Here is a 19,708-nt window from a genome sequence, read left to right on the forward strand (position 1 = left end):
CCCTCTACCTAAGCCCCGCCTCTGGCAGCCATCTTCAGATTTTTACTGCACGTTCAAGTGTTGGGATCCTCGTGCTATTGCTCTCGAGCGTTAGTGCTTTTCTTCGCGTTTTTTCTTAGAAAAATTTCTCTTTTTTTCGGTCAAAAGAGCCTCAAGCTCCACCGTTTCCTTATCCGATCAACGGGGACCCGTGTCGGATTCTTCTACGCCCCTCAAGGGCGAAGATTTCGTCGAGCACGCTTTTGGAGGATTCCAGAAGTTTCTCAGGCCCTCCTCGAGCATGGCCCAGGAGAAGGGAAGCTCGACGCCCGGAAAGCTGTTCAGGGTCTGCCCTGGATGCCAGCTGTTCAGGGTCTGCTTCAGAATGTCTTTTAAGGAGGACCAACACTCCCTTTGCCTCTACTGCCTACATGAGGACAAGACGCACGTCGAGAAGGACTGTGCGTTTTGCGGCAATATGTCGGAGCGGACCATGAAGGACCGCCATCAACGTCTCGCCCAACTGGCTGGAAGATAAGAGCCCGTCAGGCGAGAAGAAGAAAAGTCTGAGCGGTCTTCTAAGACCTTTGAGGGCGCCCCGGCGACGGGGGTCCAACAGAAGGCCAAGCACCGCGAGTCCGCTGGCACCGGGAGTGCCGAACGGTCGGGCTCTACGGGCGCCAGGCAGGGCGCACCCTCCCCGGCGCCATCAACCACGAGCCAACGCTCTGGCTCGGGTAACAGGAAGGCCGAGCACCCAGCTAAACTCCTGGAGAGACCCCGGTCGTGCCCTAAGGCCCCATCGGAGGGGGAGCGAGGTGGTGACCCTCCCCCCAAGGAGAAGGCGGTGAGCGCACCTAGGGTGGTGAAAGCCTTGATCCATCCTGCCAAGGCCTCTATCGAGGCAGTCGCGGCGGCCCTGGCTCAGCCTGTGGAGGCTACACCAGTGGTGGCGACCTCGGGGCCCAGAATCTCCCTGCCACCGCGGAGGGAGTCCTCTTTCATGCCCATCGACAGGACCCCCGTGAAACCTCCGACGGAGAAGAAAAAGGGGGGGGGGCAGGAGGTCGTCGTGGACTCAGCCTCAACCTCTGAGGAGGAGCTGGTCGAAGTCCTAGGCCACGGCTCTGGCGTGGAAGAAGGCCATCCTGTCGGGAGGGACCCCGACGTGGAAGACGACGAGGGCGTCGAGGATGCCGACGGGGCTCCTGATCGCTCGTCGGAACTCCCTCAACCAGTGCCGCAAGACAACTCGGCGGCCATTTTGTTGGCTATACAGTCCTTATGCTCGGAGATAAGGACGAGACTGCCGTTACCACCAACGGAGGAACCGCTCCCGACAGGGGACCCGGAGCCAGGCCCTTCGGGGAGCCCTCCTAAGAGAAGAAGGATTCATCCTCCACCTCCTTTTCAGCCATTGCGCCCTGCTCAGCCCTCCTCCCCGTCCACGACACGTGGGGATGATACGGGGACTGACACGGCCGCGACGGGTACAGACGACGAGGTTTACGACGAGGATCTCCCGTTGTCGCCTCCCACCCGGGCTTCCCCGCCCGACGAGATCGGATCGTTTCACTCCATGATCACCAGGGCATCCGAGCTTTTCCAGCTCTGCCCGGAAGGGAAGAAGGAAGGTTTCCTTTATCAACGGCGCGAGACCAAGAGGAAGACGGTCCTCGCTGTACCTCTACTAGACGATATTTGGGATGAGGGCCTCGCCCTCCTCAAGAACCCATCCACGACGCCGGCTAGAAGGGATCGGTATGAGAAGAAGTATCGGGTCCCGGACGCGGCCCCCTTGTGCCTTCGGGCACAGCCGAACCCAGACTCGGTCGTCTCGGCGGCGGCCAGGAAGAAAGCGGGGGGGGCGCTGCCTCTACGTCAACCTCCCCGCCGGACGGCGAGGGAAAGAAATTAGACACGATGGGACGCAGAGTCATCTCATCGGCAGCGACGACGATTAAGGCGGCCAACGCCTTGGCTATTGTAGCCCGCTACGACAGGGAGTTGTGGTACAAACTGGCCCCCCTGCTGGACTTCCTACCAGACGACAAGAGGGCGGAAGCCCTAGAGATCTTGCAGGAGGGAGAGGTGGCGTCGGACCACGCCATTACGATTGCGACGGACATCGCTGACACTGGATTTCGCCAGTTGGGCAACGGCATGTGCCTTAGGCGGCGTGGATGGCTCAAGGCTACTGACTTCCGTCAGGACATGCAGACCAGAGTCTTGGACATGCCGTTCGACGGGAACAACCTGTTTGGGAAAACAGTGGACGATTCCCTTCAAGCTATCAAGGCGGACACGGAGACGGCCCGGGCTCTTGGGGTTCTCCAGCAACGGCGGCCGCCCTTTCGGAGCGGCAGAGGCAAACAGGGTGCCTCCAAAGGTTCCAGCGGCGGATTTTCCACCTACCATCAAGCGGCCCGTTCGTCGTCACAGGAAGCTTACAGGGGACGAGGCAAGTCAGGCAGACCCCGCCGTCGTCACCAAGGAGGACAAGGCGGCAAAGCCTCGTCGAAGCAGGACTGAACCGGCTGTGGGGTCGGGCCCCCACCGAAGCACCCCAGTGAGAGGCCGGCTGGCGAGCTTCGTCAGCGCGTGGGAGTCCATCTCCACCGACCGTTGGGTGCTGGACGCCCTGGCTCAGGGTCACGCGCTCGAGTTTCTAAGGAGGTGCCCGCGCGTCCCCCCTGTGGCCAGGAAGGAACATCACGTCCCTCAACTTCTCTTGGAGGTAAGGGCGATGCTCAGGAAGTGCGCCATCGAGCTCGTCCCAAAGAGGCTTCGGGGCTCCAGAGTTCACTCAAGATACTGCCTCGTGAAGAAGAAGACGGGAGGATGGCGTCCCATCCTGGACCTACGACGACTGAACAAATTCATCAAGGCACAGAAGTTCCGGATGGTCACCCTCCAGCACGTCCTGGGTCAACTGTAGGAGGGCAATTTCCTGTCGTCGTTGGATTTGGAGGATGCCTACTTCCATATCCCCATCCTAAAGGGACACCGAAAGTATCTCGGATTCGTGGTCCAAGGGCGTCGCTACCAGTTCAGAGCCCTTCCCTTCGGATTGAGGTCGGCACCCAGGGTGTTCACCAAGTGCCTCGCACCTGTGGCGGCGCGGCTGCGCCTGGAGGGGATCCACGTCTACCCCTACCTGGACGACTGGCTCATCCGGGCGAAGACTAAGGAGCTCGCAGTGGAGCACATGGCAAGGACCGTCCAACTACTCACGGACCTGGGATTCTCTATAAACTACGGCAAGTCCCACCTGGTGCCCGCGCAAGACGCGCTGTTTCTGGGAGCCAAGCTCGACACAGTGTCGCTTCTGGCCTCTCCGTCGGAGGAAAGGACGAGGGCCATCTTGGGCAAGGTGCAGCGGACGCGGCCAGGGTGAGGTCCATCAAGTCCCTCCTCGGAATGGTGTCTTCTTGCATTTACCTCATCCGCCAGTGCAGGCTCCGGATGCGCCCGTTGCAGGAGTTCCTGGACGCACACTGGATCCAGACGACGGGCAGCTTCGAGGAAGGATCACACTCGACGAGAGTTTCCGACGAGCGACCCGGTGGTGGGGCACCCGCGCGCATCTGACGGCGGGCATAGACTTCCAGACCCCCGGCCACCAGGAGACAGTGACCACGGATGCCTCCCTGGAAGGGTGAGGAGCGCACACCGGAAATCTGCACGCGAGAGGCCTTTGGCTTCCGACGGAGAAGTCCCTCCATATCAACGTCCTGGAGCTCCGTGCAGTGTTTTGGGCCCTCAGGTCCTTTCTTCCGTCCCTCAAGGGCAAGGTGGTGAGGATCCTCACCGACAACACCACCACCATGTTCTACATCAGGAAGCAGGGCGGTACCAGATCCCCAGCCCTGTCCAAGGAGGCGCAGGATCTGTGGCATTGGGCCGTCGCCCAACGGATGTTTCTGGTGCTGTTTCACCTGGCAGGATTAAAAAAACACCATCGCCGACTCGCTCAGCAGAGAGCTGCGCTCATGCCACGAGTGGGAACTACGGCAGGATCTAGTGGACCGCCTCTTCTGACGCTGGGGCACACCCCAGATCGATCTGTTCGCGACGGCGACGAACTCCAAGTGCCGGAGGTTCGCCAGCAGGTTTCCCCAGCCGAGGAGCATGGGCGATGCTTTCTCGTTCCCCTGGGAGGGCCTGTTTCTATACGCGTTCCCTCCATTGCCGCTGCTGATCAGGCTCATCAACCAGCTCAAGAGGTCACGGTGCAGGATGATCCTCGTCGCACCTGCGTGGCCGAGGCAGATATGGTTCCCGGACCTTCTGGACTTGTCATCGTCCCCGTCAATCAAGCTGCCAGTGGACGCGGATCTTCTTTCCAGGGAAGGAAGCGCCATCCTCCATCACGACCCGAAGTCGCTGAACTTGCAGGCCTGGCGCCTGCAGCGTTAGAGTTTGGAGGATACGACATACCGGCCGACTGCAGAGAGGTTCTTGCAAAGGCTAGGGCGTCCTCAACTCTTAAATGCTACGGACACAAATGGAAGAGGTTTTCTGTCTGGTGCCACGCACAGAAGATTAACCCTCTACTGATTACGGCTCCCCAGGTACTGCCTTACCTACCGACGCTGGCCAAGGCCGGACTGGCGCACGCGTCCATCAAGATTCATCTTGCTGCGATCTCCCGATACACCAGAACACGGGGCGGACGTCTTTGTGGTCTCATCGTCTGGTGAAAGAGTTCATGAAGGGACTGTTCAGATCGTTCCCGCCGGTGAAGGCTCCGGCCCAGGCGTGGGAGCTCAACGTGGTGCTGACCAAGCTCATGGGACCTCCATTCGAGCCTCTGCACTCGGCTCCGTTGAAGTTCTTGTTGTGGAAAACAGCGTTTCTTGTGGGAGAGATCCAGGCCCTTTCCTGCAAGGCCCCGTACTTGACTTTTCACGACACGAGGGTAGTGCTCAGGACGCAGCCCTCCTTCATGCCCAAGGTGCCGTCGGACTTCCACCTCAACAAACCCTTGGTGTTGCCTGTTTTCTTCCCTTCGTCGCCAGCTAAAAGGACTTTGCACTCGCTGAATGTGGCTAGAGCGCTGAAGTTCTACGTGGACCGCACAAAGTGTTTTCGGAAGACGTCACAACTCTTTGTGAACTTTGGACCTGTCAATCAGGGGAAGGCTCTCTCGAAGGCTTCCATTTCCAGATGGCTCTCCGGCTGTATCATGTACTGTCATCGGTTGGCAAACCGACCGCTGCCTGGCCGTCCGAGAGCCCATTCCACCAGAGCGATCGCAGCTACCACGGCGTTCCTATCTGGTGTGCCCTTGCTGGACATCTGCAGGGCTGCTACGTGGAGGTCGACGCACACCTTCACGAAATTCTACTGCGTCGATCGGGATTCCAGGGAGGAGTCCAGGGTCGGCCAAGCAGTGCTGCGCAAACTGTTCGCCTAAGGTGAGCCTGGTGAGGAGGTAAGAATTGCTTAATGTTGAGTTTTGATGTAATGCTTAATGTTGAGCCTTTGCCACCTCCCGTGGTTGTGCATGTGTGTACTGCTATGTATTCTTTTATTCATGAGCATGTGAATCCATGCCAGACCCCATGCTGGAGAAGGAACAAGTTACTTACCTGTAACTGTTGTTCTCCAGCATGGGTCTGGCATGGATTCACATGCGAACCCTCCCGCCTACCCCTCTGCGGCTCTTCACTTGGTCATACTGCCACTTCACGTGCTACCAAATCTGAAGATGGCTGCCAGAGGCGGGGCTTAGGTAGAGGGCAGTCATTGGCTGTGGTCAGTATGACACAGAGATCAGTGATTGGTTACTACTACGAAAGACAGATCAGAAACAAAACTGATACTGATTTTTTCTTTACCGAGGATTCCCAGCCTGACGACGGGGAATATTCATGAGCATGTGAATCCATGCCAGACCCATGCTGGAGAACAACAGTTACAGGTAAGTAACTTGTTCCTTCTGATGCTTGTATCTGCTTAGATTCACATGCGACCCACCCTTCCTCCCCTCTGAGAGAAGGCGCATGGATGCTTGTAGTCTTATCTATCTGCTTGTATTATCTGTACTAGCGCTACTCCTCATGCTACCTCATGTCAGAAAAAATGCAATCTGAGGGTCCTAGACGCGTGAGGGATCATGGGTACAGTGGACGTCACACACGGGATAGTATTACTGGCACGCCCTGTCTCGATGTCCATTTTCGAGTTTTGAAAAACAAACTGTAATACTCCACAGCTTCCACTAGATGTCGGCCTATGCACAGCACGTGAATCTAAGCAGATATAAGCATCAGAAATACGATTACAGTGATTATATATATATATATATATATGTGTGTATTATATTCTCATATACTCCAAGTGGTACAGGAATGTTGCTATGATTCAAACATGGGTTCCCAATTGTGGCTCTTCATCGCATTCCATTGGCAAGGTAAGGGGGTGACAACGTGGTACCTGGACCTTCTGGACATGTCCATCTGCCCTCCAATTCGTCTTCCCCAAAGAGAGGACCTACTTTTGCAAGAGGGAGATTTAAATTTTCACCCAGAAATCAGGACTCCCAACTTTCACATCGGCTTTCTGAGAGGTTAAGATATAAAGGTTCGGACCTTCTCAAAGACGTAATGGAAGTGTTGCTTTTGACTAGATGACCAGCACCATAGTTTCTGTACAGCTGCTGTTGGAATAAGTTTTGCACTGGTGCAGAGTGAAGACTGTGGATCCTTTTGCTTGCGACACACAAGTGTTGTCTTTTTTGCTTAATTTGGCCCAGCGGGGACTTCAGGTTGCCACTGTAAATGGCTATCTAGCAGTGCTTTCTATTTCTAAATACTCAACAGAGCATGGATCCTATTGTAAGATCCTTTATTGTAGTCCAATTGTTAAAAGGACTTATAATGTGTTCCCATCAGTCCCTTTCATTATACCAGTGTGGGACCTCAACCTTGTACTGAAATTCCTCATAGGTGCTCCTTTTGAGCCATTACATTCATGTCTTTTAAGGATGTTAAACCCCAAAATGGTTTTCTTAACTGCCATTACATTGGCATGTAGAGTCAGTGAATTACAGGCTCTTTTATGTAAAATTTTACCACCTTTTACAAGGAGCAGGTTGTTGGGAAGATCTGTCCTACCTTTTTTCCTTAGGTAGTTTCAGAATTTCACCTTGCTCAAAAATTGTACTTTCTACCCGCCACTGCATCCCTCCAAGGAAAAGAGACTACATAATCCTGATCCTAGGAGGGCCTTGAGTTGGCTAAACGGACAAGACGACCATTTGCGTCATAGATTAGGACTAGCTGTGACCAAGCAAACCTTATCCCGCTGAATTATACTAGGTGTATCAGAATGCTACAATTTAGCGGGTAAAGACGTTCTTACTGGCTTAAGAGCTCATTCAACTAAGGGTGTGGCCACTTAATTGGCTTTACAGAAAAAAATAACCTCCCTTAAGCCTCTACCCATGATCACAATTCCTATAAACTGTTCCTGCTGTACATAGATCAACCTTTATATGGACAATTGTGACCATCTCTGCAAGTATTCCTACTATGTGTATGTAATGTAATTAAAGGAAACAAAATGTGCCCAATTGTGAGTACTATGCATATATATACATATAATAAGTTGTAAATTTGCATATGTTCTGCCTCCCTGTAACCAGGAAGTCCTTTTCTCTGTAACCTATGCTGTGATACCTGAGGGTTTGGGCGTATTAACAAATGCAATAAATAAAATATATATAAATATATATAAATAGAGAAGAGTGCCGGTACAGGGCATCTGTGCTACTGCTACTTGGTCCTCCCTTGCCTGGACTCTGCATCGGGACTGGAGGCAACATTTGGAAAGGCTGTATTACACCGCGTTAATGACAAATTCTTGTTCGCACCTCCTACATCAGTCGATTCGAAGAACTGGTACTGTTCTTTCGATTGGATGTTCCTCCAACGTAGTCCTCATCGCCCCTTCCATCCTGCCCCTCAATAGAATTTCTGTGCATTACACCTTCCTCTTGTTTACTGTCTGGTCTTTTTGACCTTGTAAAAATCTGTACTCTCGACGAGAGGAAAAACTAGAACTGACGTAATGGACGCAGTGCGTGCTAGGTACTCAAGAGTGGACGGAGGCCTCAAAGGGTCATGAGTCGACGACGCATGGCACACTACTACTGGGAGAAAAAATATTCCGAAGCAGCTGGTGCTGGTAGGAGATATTAAAGGTGAGCAATACGTGTGAGAAATATCCAATCGGAAAAAACATTACCTGGGGTAAGTAATTTGTTCTTCTGAGGGAAGTCCTCTCAGGGTTGGTCAGGGGAAAGATTTAATTGTCTTTTCGCTATATTCTGGGCCAGTGGCTAAGGTAGCGGTTAATGGGTTGATAGGTTTTCCACTCTAGTGGGACGGGACAGGGGTACCTCCTTTTGCTTTTTGCAGTAACGTTGAAACTCTTGGCGGTGAGGAGTAGGGGATGGAGGGGATTTGGGGCATATACCCTATGGGTCGGTAGACCATAAAATAGCTCCCTTTGCTGATGTGTTTCGAATGGATTGTGTCCTCCCACGTATTTTCTTATGTCTTCGTTTACAGCTTCAGATGCTTCAGAAATCTTCTCTCGGCTGACATCATAGTCTAACATATACCACACGCAGCGCCCGTTTGCTTCAGTTCCGTTTTCCCACGAATTGATTACTTTGAAAATTACAGCATGCCTCCGAATACTCCAAAGACGTGCTTCAAAAATTGTCTAAAATGCATTGTGAAAATGGCCATCACAGACTTGCATAAGATAAGTATCTGGTTCCTGGGCGTCGAGCATGTAACCGACTGTCGATCCGGTCAGTCAATGACGGGTAAGGCCTTGAAAGAGTGCAAAGCTAAACTATCGGTAGGTAGAATTGTCCCCAAATCCCTGTCCTCTACATCTAAATTTGGCTCCTCTCACGAGTCGAGAGATTATTCTCCTTACAAAAAGTTTTAAAAAACAGTCCCACTCGAGGAGCAGACACTCCTCCTCATCGTCGAAAAAAACGAACAGAAGGCACAGATCACCTTCCTCATCTTCTTCCTCAGAAAGGAGCATAGTCTGCCCGACTAAATCCTCCTCCAAAGAGAAATGTGAACTCTTTAGGAAGAAAATTAGCAAAATCTTCGAGGATCAGGCCCAGTGCTCCTTGAAGCATTTATAACTCGCCTATGCACAAGTGTTTCAAGACGCGATGTGGCAAGGGAGGAGGAACAGAGGGAAGACCGAGACAACAATCCTACTAGGCCAAGTGTCCCTTCAGATTGCGCAAGTGCAGCGGAAGGGAGAAGAGGAAAAGTGCGAGTGGGAGGGAGTGGGGACAATGCAGTACATAGGGGGCTGGGGGGAGAATAAATAGACAATATGAGAAGTTGGGCCAGATCGTGGCAAGTGTAAGTGCAGACATCTGCTGTTAAATGTTGCTGGGGGACATACAGTTGCCAAGGGAGTCAGTGCAGGTGTGTAACTGGCCGGGGAGGGTACCTGGGCCCAAGATCAGTGGGTGGCCAGGTAACCAGTATATTTCAGCCAGGAATACAGCAGGGGAGAGGAGGAGGGAAAGCGGAAGCAAAGAGGAAGGTTTTGAGGTGCTTCCGGAACGGGAGAAGGTTCTCCTCAAGTTTCAGGGAGGCTATTCCAGAGAGAGGCCCCAGCTGAGGAAAGAGATCTACCACCAACTTGTTACTTGGAGAAGCGACTGACCCTGAGGGAGTTGGAGGCGGATGAGCGAAGAGCTCGAGAAGGAAGATATTTAGGAAGAGAGAGTTGAAGGTATTTAGGTTCCAGGCCTCAGAAGGCCTTGTGGACAATGCAGAGGGTTTTGAACTTAATCCTCGCAGCCACTGGGTGCTAGTGAATAGATTTCAGTCCTGGAGAGATACGATCCCTGGCGTAAGAAAAGTGGCCATGGTACTGTCGATGACTAGCACGTGGCCAAGGCAAAACCCTGCCTGCCCTCAAGCCCAGGTCATAAGCCTAAGACGGTTTATAATGACATTTTCGAATGCCTTTTTCTCGAATGAAAAATGCCTGAAAAATAAAATGTCACATTTCTTTTTCTATGGGGGGGTTCCCCCTCCTTTTTTTTTTTTTTTTTTTTTTACTACCTAAACTAAAAAAATATAAAATAAAAAAAATATATTCAGAATTTTTTTTTACTTTTTTTCGACAAAGCATTCGAAAATGTGCATTCGAAAATATGACCGGATACCGCCTAAGACTACTCGAATCTTCGAGTACTCATCGAGAATAGAAATCGTTGAGTCGAGGGTGAAGTCCCTCGAAGAACCAGGCCAAAGTTAAGCATTACCACAAAAAAAACAGGAAAAGGTTTTTAAACCTTTACCTAAAAATGATTTCTCTAGATCCTTTACATCTATATATGAGGGCTATGAAAGATCACGATACCCCTCCATGTGGTCTCCAATTAGATACTTTAAAAAAAAAACCTAACCTACCTGATTGTTTCATTTCGAAGAGACCAGGGTTGGGGACCTACCTACATGACACCCTACGGACAGCTAGTGGGGTAGACATCTCCCCAGAACTCGGTTTCAATGGATTGCTTTTATCCCGCAGATTCCTCATCTTGATATCTATATATCAAGATGAGGAATCTGCGGGAGAATCATCCATAGAAAGAACATTACGCTAAGGTAATTTCTCCTTTGGGTAACCGGACCTGGCTGTTCATGCAGATGCATCATACAGAAGCCTAATGTCCAGAGTGGTGGATCCTGGGATGGAGTAGACCAGCTCCTGCATTTGTACAAATGTCCTGACAAAGGTCCTCAATACGACCCTATTTTACCATTCCATGTGGCACTGCAAAAAAAGGGTTGCGGCCAACTGGAAGGCTCCAGAGTCCAGCCCTGCAGTAAACAAAAATCTGACAGGAAAATACCAGCCATCTAGTAGTGACGTTGGCTACCTGTGAATACATCCAACTCCGTAAAGCGTAGCAGTACAAGCAGCTACATCTGCCGCCAAGCAGGCTGCATACCCAACTATAACCCCTTATAGGGGTGACAAGCGCTTTGCCTCTTGGGCAAAGGAAGTATTTTCTGCTAGCAGCATGCCTTTAAAGTCTGCTAATTCTACATGTGCCTTACATTCACCCTGTGGGTCTGCATAGCGATGGCGGCTGATCACATCCCGGAGGGTGAGAAAAGTGACTGCTTCATGAACCTGATAACCTGATAGTTTCGCAGGCCTGCATCTCGACCCAATTAAACTGTAATCTGGTTGGGGTAAATATCACTATTCTCAATTTTGCTGACGGGGCTTGTGAAGGGGAGAATTATTCAAACTCTTCATTATGCCATGCTAGTTTACTTCCAACTGAGATGAGACTATTTGCTAGGCTGCATTTCCAATATTGTGTTCCCTTCGTGCCTCCTGTATCCAGATCCTAGGTCCACTTTCCCAACCATGATGCATTATTTCTTTACTGCTACACAAGGTCGCACATGCCCTATACCTGGGCCTACCTACACTGCTACGACTACTTAAAACCAAATGCATTTATCGTGTCTGTGCTCCAGACCCCACTGTTGCGCTTAAGAACTTTCACTTCATTTTTCACTTGTAGGTTTGTCTGAGTCAAAATTTTTTTGGGGGGACGTGCATCCCAACACTCTCGAAGACCATATTAATCGGCCCAATTTTGATGAATTTAGGTGCTCCTCTTTCTAGCTGTCTGGCAGTTCAAATGGAACTGCCATTATCCTAGGGGAGAGGGGTTGTGCCCTAAATCTAAACCCAGCATGTTTGGCAGCTCGAGACCTCTAACTTGGCTCCCATGGGTTTGTCCTTCAGAAGGGCGCACCACTACACTTCGTCTGCGGTTCACATTCCATTCTGGCTTCGAAGGCCGAGAGATTGATACTATTAAACCTGTATCTATTTGGTGTAATGGCCACTATTCTAAGCTTCTTCCTGGGGCATGGGACCGAGGGAATGATCCAAAGTTTTCATTATGTCACCGTGCTACACGTCCAACAAAGAATACAAAATGCTAAGCCTCACTTCCAATATGACAATGCTTCAGTGTTTTCCTGCACCCAGCCCTAAGTCTACAAGGCATAAATTTAGTTTTCAAAAATTGATTAGCAGATTTTGCACACAAAAAAATTAATTAGCAAATTAAATAATTTGATTAGCATTTTTGTACCAATACTGAATGTCACCAGAATTGGTTGTACCCCAAGTAGAATTAGCAAGAATGCAGAAATTATTTCTATGTACCTCCTGAAGTATAAGTGTGAGAGTAGTGAGTGTGCATGTTGAGAGGGCTAAGTGTGAGAGCTAGGATGCAAGAGTGAGAACTATTGTGTGAGAATGAGAGCTTTGGTGCAAGAGGCGAGTTTGGGCAAGGCTTCAAAAGAGCCAGGATTAAACAGTGTGAGAAATGGTGTTTGAGGGAGCCAGGGTGCAAGAGAAGGGGTGTGTGGGAAGCTGGTAAAGACAGAGTACATGTGTTTTGTGACTGGGTCCATGTGAGAAAGCAGGGTGCTAGAAAGGGTGCCTGCATGTGGAGTGCTGGGGGGAGGGGGGGGAAATGAGCCGAGGGAAGGTGAAATGCTGAACATAAGGGTCAGTTAAAAGATAGGAAATGTGCAGGGCAGGAGAAGGAGGATGTGAAAGATGGGGGCCTGCATGAGTTACCAGCGCGAGGCCGGGAGGCCAGAAGAGAGAGAGGGCATGTGTGGGAGTTAATGTGTGTGTGTGTGCGCATGCCATTTGGGGAAGAGGGAGACAAACAAAAGAAATTAAGAACAAGGGTCTGGTGGAGTTATGGGGGAGTTTGCAGGGAGACTGGAGGGGAGGGGAGAGGGAGGAAAGACCCTGGAATCTCAGGAATTTTGATGGGGAAAGCTTTCACTCCCTGACGAGTGTGGTTTTATCTCTGCAGCAATGACTGTAACGCTTCCAGCAGATTGGCAAAAAGAATGCAGGTGAAGCAAAATAACACGCGTTTATTTTGCTTCACCTTTCATTCTTTATTGCCGACTTTCAATGCTAACGTGCGTTACTTTTGCTTTCGTTCTTTTTTTTTTTTTACCAGGTTAGGGTGGACTCGGCCCCATTGAACCACAGCCATCAGGTTTGCAGGCTGGACAACTCACCGCACTACATAAACTGAGGTGAAATGTCCACGTTCGGTACTGCAAATTTCAGGGAAAACCTTTGTATTGGTTCTTGGAGTTTACATGTGCACATTTTAATGTGTTGATTTTATGGAAGGTGAATGCCTTTTGTACTATGCAATTTGGGTGGTTGTGAAAATGCAATTTAATGAAATATGCATATTTCAATTTGAACTGAGTTTTAGAGCGCAGCTGCTCTCTAACACCCAGCACCTGCAGTAATAACGCAGCCTGCTCGTAGAAGGCAGCGGGTAGGCCTTCTGTGATCAGCAGACTGCGTTACTGCTGCGGGTGCTGGTGTTGGGAAGTGACTGAGAATAACATTTCTCCTGCCCGAACGGGCGGTCAGACACTAACACAAGCACCCAACACATTTGCATGAAAAGTGCCCCGCTTCCCCAACCCAAACCTCCCCTAGCGCTGTGACTCCTTCAGCCTCCTTACCTCCAGAAAGTTGAGCCAGAGTGTGAGAGAGGGGCTGAGATCCTCCTCTCACGATGGATGTCACGTAATGGCGCCGCTTCCGGGCTTGCCTGACATAACATTGATACAATGCTGTTAGCCCAACCCAGGTTATTCTGCCTCGCCATGCAGTGCACACTGTGCACAGAGGCAGAACAACTTTAAAGGCACAATCTTTTTTTCTTTTTGCTGTGGAAATCATATCGCAGTTTGTGCGCCATGATTATTAAAATACACAGCAAAACATCATTATCGCAAATTGCAATGCGATACCCTTATTTTATGCCTTGGTCTACATCCCCATCATTACACACATTGGACTACTGCTACACAATATCATCCATGCCCTATATCCGGGCCTACCTATGCTTCTAAAACTGCTTACAAGATACATTTGTTGCCCCCACTGTGCTCCCCACCCCCTACTACCGCGCACCTTCAATTTTTCGTACGCTTTAATAATTTTGTCTAAGCCTGAATCGTTTGGGAGGGCATGGGAGCTGTACGTGCTTCCCAACAGCATACAAAACGTTGCACTGTGAGGTTTCCTCCTGCTTTTTGGGGTATTTTGGTAGATGCGTGGATGTCATGTATATAAAATCTAGTAATTCATCTGCCCTTGTTGATTCGCACTTCTAACGTGACTTTTGTTTAAATGCGCTTCTACCCACCTCCTAGGGATCTCCAATTATTTTCATTTGGTGCTCTGCTGCGCGGTTCCTGTTCTCATCACACCTTTCTTTCTACAGGTCGTACGGCAGAGCACCCAAGATGATTCATCTCGAGTCCAATTTTGTTCAGTTTAAGGAGGAGTTACTTCCTAAGGAAGGCAACAAGGCCCTGCTCACGTTTCCATTCCTGCACATCTTCTGGACTGAGTGCTGTGTGAGTATTCGAGATTAAGAATGTGGGGCGGGGAATTGAAATGCAGTTTTCAAATTGTGTACGTTTAACTGTTTTAAATGAGCACTAACCGCCCGATTTCCAGCACATGCAGGTTTTCTAGGTGCCATCTACACAGTGAGGGTCTACTGAAGGCACTGATGAAATAGCTCATAGTCAATCCCAGCCACAGCCTTGAAGGAACCCGCTACATCAGTTGCTCCCAACTACAGGTCCTGGATGCCAGCTGCACTAGTCTCCCCGGGTGGATCGCTCCTCTAGTAGCGGAGGTACACGCTGTGCACAGTGGATCCCAGATGGACTCTCAATGTCCTGTCCGTATCCATTGAGGCATCATTTGCATGCATCTAGCTGCTTTGCCACTCCTTGAGCCTCACACATCCCTTGGGTAAACGGTGGGACCTGTAGACCTGCCTTTCATATAAGGAGGATCCCAAAAGGGCAGATGCAGGGAAACCAGAGCACCCTAGAAACCTCCCTTTTCTCTTTTGCTTCATCCATCTTCTCTGCCTGCACACAACGCATCCTCAAAATGTATTGGCAGCTCTGGAAATCTGCAACTGGGAATACCCTGATTACTTACCAGTAATCCTCATTACTCCAAAAGTCCTAATCTTCCCTGCTTATGACATGAGTGTCCCCTCAGGCACTTAGTTCCACCCATAAAACAAGTTTAATGGGTATTGCCCCATCCGTCTACTTCGTCACATTCCTTACCAAAGCAGACTATAACAAGCCAGTACCACATAAGAAATGAGCGGATACACAAATATTCGATCAGCATGATTTAGCTGACAATAGTTAAGCCCCAAAATATGAATGCTGTGCTGCACTCTGAGCTTGTAGGGCCGGTTTACTGTAGACTCGGCAGCCCATGTTACAGCACTACACCTTTTGGGACTTGAGGGCCCTTTTGTTTTGGTCCACACGGTTGCCTTTCTACGAGTTGCTAGAGTCTGAATGTGTCCCAGCAGACCCATAAACCGATGTTTTCCCCCAGGTATAGAAATCTTAAATTAACAAAAAGGGAAGGAGAATAAAGCCTGCCTTGAAAGTTCATGCAAATGGATTCCAATGGATCTTAACCCAGCAAAACTGGGCCAGCATAAGGAATAGAACATCTGACAGAAAACACAATCGCCTCAATTTCCATCAAACAAGGCCTTGACATGACCGCAAGGAAGGGTTCCGCAAGGAGATTGGAAGGGCAGAATTTCATGTTTGAAGCTCCGGCTCCCTCATCTTCTGGTCCCATAAACATTGTGATGGCTTTCTTGCTTTTTCAACATTTCATACTCCTACATCCGTCCCCTTGCCTTCATAATTGTGGGGCATTCTGGGATGGGACCAGAACACATTTGTCAAAAAGAAATCAAACATTTAAATTGTTGTCCTTATTTTTAAGCGGGACCACAGCACGCAGCCGTAACCCCACCCTCCTGAGCTCCGCCCCGCACATCGCCTTTCAGTCCTTTTCTCCGCACGGTCAGGGCCGGACGCACTAGCATCGCCGAGATTTTTTTCTTTCTTTTTATTCCCTTTGTCCTTTCCTTTTCCGGTTCCAGTCATCTTGTCCTCAGTCTATGCCGGAGCGATTGGGTATCGTATCCTGCAAACGCCGTTTTGCGAGGGGGGATCTGCCTGGAGTGTCTAGGCCCGGAACACCGTTAGAGACTCATGCTTTTATTGCGACTCCCTTTCCGTCCGCGCACTCCAGCATTGTCTTGTCCGGTGGTAGTGTCATGGCCACTTGCCCAGGATCACAGGCGCTGCACCACCAGGTTGTGGGAGCAAGGGGTAGCATGGTTCACGCATGTCCCTTTGGGACGTTTATACACAGGGGGCCCGGTTGGACTCCGTCCTGACGACTTTGGTACCAGGCTCATGGGGAAACATAAGCAAGACTCTTTATTATGGGCAGGATTGCTTTCAGGAACTTTCCACGTGTGTACAGTCAGTCCGGGTGTGGCTTTCCATTTTGAGCTGCATGTGCAACTTTCCATCTATAAGCTGCACGTGCAACTTCAAGGAGAGGCAGGGTGTGGCAAGCAGAACAGAACTAGCGGGCGTGGCCTTAAGAGCTCAGCTATAAAAGCCAACCCAACCTCAAGGCGCACGCTTTGCGTTAATCTGCATTTGCATGCAGCGGAACGCTCACCGCCGCCTGGAATAAAGCAGCACTTACCTTTGGGAATCCAGTCTCCTGTCCATATGCTTACCTCCTGGAGTCAGCATTCACCTGCATTCTTCACTGCTGAGCCTGGCATCCATTCTTCCTCCGAACGTAGGACTTCACCTCTGGGCACCGCAGCACAACATCTTCTTCTGATGTTTGTTAATCTGCTTAGAATCACCTGCTGTGCATAGGTCCGACATCCAGTGGTCACTGCGGAGTATTCCATTTTGTTTTTCGTAGTCGAAAAGGGGACGTCGGCAAGGCGTGTCTGTAACACTATCCCTATAGTGACGTGCAGTGTACCCACAATCCCTCACGCGTCGAGGTCCCTCAGATTGTTTTTTTCCGCCCAGCTTTTGGTCGCCTTTACGCGGAGCTCCTCGAGAGACATTGCAAAACATATTTCCTGGACCTTGGTCCTGACTTATTAAATTAACACATAGATCCCTCCCCTCGTCGTAGCTGCAAAGCTGTTTCTCCGCCGAACAAGACCTTCGACGGAGGAGACGAGACGGAGGAGATCCTTCGGTGATCACGTTGCCTGGCCTCGCCGGCCAACATACAGTAGGGAGAGTGGGGGTGGAACTATCTCTTGTTTCTCTTTGAGAATGCCTTTCTTTTCCTCCCTCCCTTTCCCTTGTGGTTATCACCACAAATTATTGCCTCCGCTATGGAGAGGACACCCTTTAGGTTTTGCCCGCGCGGCAAGGGCAAGTACACCTGGAAGGACAAGCATAAACGCTGTAAATGCCCCTCGATCATAAAGACGGCTGCACGGCTTGTCGGCTTCTAAAACCCAAAACTGTAAGAGTCAAGAGGTGGGCGGCCTACGCCATGTCGAAGTCCGATTCCTCACCCGCCGCCGCGGAAAGTGACGAGGGTGATAACACGACCTCCGTTGCGGAAGTCTTAAACCTCTCGAGGGAGCGCTCACGCTCCTCGACGTCCGTCCCCGGCCCCGACGGGCTCGGCTCACGCCCTGCTTATGGGGATGAACACCCCGGCGACAAGGACGCACAAAAGACTCACTCCCATAAGGACACAACCCATGGCTCTTCTTCGTCAAAGACGAAGAATCCATCAGCGCCGAAGGAGACGCACGGCACCCCAGTGTCTACCTCAGACCGTAAGAGTCTAAAGCCCCACTCGCAAACGCAGCTGCTTTCTACAGATAAAGGCGCTACCCCCAAACCATCCGACGTAACGCTCCATGTAAGAGCGCCCGTCGCAGTACAACACGCAACGCCAGTAACGTCGAGACCAGAAACCTCCACAGACAATTTACTTGTCTAGAGCCTAGCGAGGATTGTTTCCGCCGATACCCATAAGCGGACGATGAAAGACACGTCGAATACCGCGCAAAGGGCTAAAGACACGCCGAAAAGCCAAAGGGGAGCCAGGAACTGCCCCCTTCATCTAGAGGGACTCCTTTCCTACCTGAAGGCTTTTCAGACGGCGACGGAAACCTTTCTTCGACGTTGTGGGAAAGGTCAAAGCGTTTCCAGGCAGAAGACACTAATTCCCCCCACCCCCCCTAGACTACTCAGGGGTACCCCATGAAACTCTGGAGAGACTCCATTTCTGTATGGAGAAAATGGAAAGGTTTATAGAAAACCAAAGCCTACCAACACCCAAAAGGCCAAGAGAAGGACCCCAGGAGGACCCCAGGGTCAAATTTCCTAGGCTGTTTAATCCTTCACATGAGGAATTAGATGTGTATGACCTCACTGAAGAGGAACAACATTTTCAGGAAGAGGATGATTTTTTGGGTGTAGAGGAAGAGGGTTTTCAAGAAGATCCAGATACAGGTGCAGGGGGCTTCGGAGAAGAACTAGAGGTAGTTACCTCACACCCCTGGCAGTCCCCATCAGCATACTCTGACCCTGATGCCATAACCCTATCTCCTCCCAAAGATTCGCCTATTAGGAACACATCTCCTATAGATGACCAGCCTACGTTTAATGCACTGTTGCGCAAAGCAGCAGCGCATTTCGAATTGGACACAGGGGAGACCTCTCCTGACATTGACTTTGTGGAACAAGTAATTAAGGAGAAGCCCCCTGTCAGTTAAACCCTTCCACTCCTTGCCTCAGTAAAAAGAAGAATCACCCCTTCTCTATCCACTCCTGCGTTGGTCAGAGGGGTCAACCCTCGAATAGAAAAACTATTCAGTCCATCTCCTTCTGACCCTTTGTTCGTCAGGGGCCACTCCATACCAGACTCCCTTGTAGTAACAAATACAAGGAAGAGAGCAGGGGTGCCACTGTCCACCAGCAAGGCACCACCAGACAAGGAGGGGAAAAAGCTGTATGCCCTGGGGAAAAGAATCACCGCTTCCGCCGCTTTCTCAGCAAGGATCGCTAATAACTCCTTACTAGCAAGCTACGCAGACGCACAGTGGAGCAAGCTACGTAGCGACTCTAAAGAGGCACCAGAACCCCTGTGTACATGCCTTCTGGCCACAATCACGTAAGGGACACTAGTGAACCAAAGCATCGTTAAAACACTTTAGATCCTGCAGAGACTGCTGGGCGTTCCCTAGTCAAAGGGATACTCCTCAAACGCCATGTCTGGCTGCGCAATTCAGGCTTCCCTGATCAACAAACCTATAGAGGATACCAATCTCTTTGGTAAGGCAGTTGATGAGGCTCTAAAAAATGCTAAAAAGGAGTTTGACACAATCAAGACCCTTGACCAGATTTCTAGGCCCCCTAAGACGCGGCTATGGCAATAAGCACTTTTTTCGTGGCCAACGCCAGCAGCAAAATCATCATCAACATCATCATCATCAACATCATCATCAACAACAACAATACTCTGCCAACAACTGGTCCTCTAACCAGGGTAATAGTGGCCAGTACAATCAGAGGCCAACGCCGTGGCAAGGGGAGAGGTCGGGGCTCTACCCCTAGAGCTTCCCAGGCCAATAACAGCAAATGACCCGAAGATTCGGGTCCCCTCCCATGCATCGCCGGTTGGGGGCCCGACTAACATAGTTTCTTCCAGCATGGGAGGGAATAACATC

General features: G+C 50.5%; 1 protein-coding gene across 1 annotated transcript in view; it reads left to right on the plus strand.

Annotated features, from left to right (window-relative positions):
• Positions 1 to 19,708, plus strand: part of TRAPPC10 (trafficking protein particle complex subunit 10) — a 1,566,314-nt gene that overhangs the window by 209,040 nt on the left and 1,337,566 nt on the right. Inside the window, exon 3 of the mRNA XM_069635677.1 lies at positions 14,354 to 14,489. Coding sequence (XP_069491778.1) covers positions 14,354 to 14,489 — 136 coding nt within the window. The remainder of the gene's footprint in view (positions 1 to 14,353; positions 14,490 to 19,708) is intronic.

Source organism: Ambystoma mexicanum, chromosome 7p (genome assembly GCF_040938575.1).
Source record: "Ambystoma mexicanum isolate Mex_15411 chromosome 7p, UKY_AmexF1_1, whole genome shotgun sequence".
NCBI lineage: Eukaryota > Metazoa > Chordata > Amphibia > Caudata > Ambystomatidae > Ambystoma > Ambystoma mexicanum.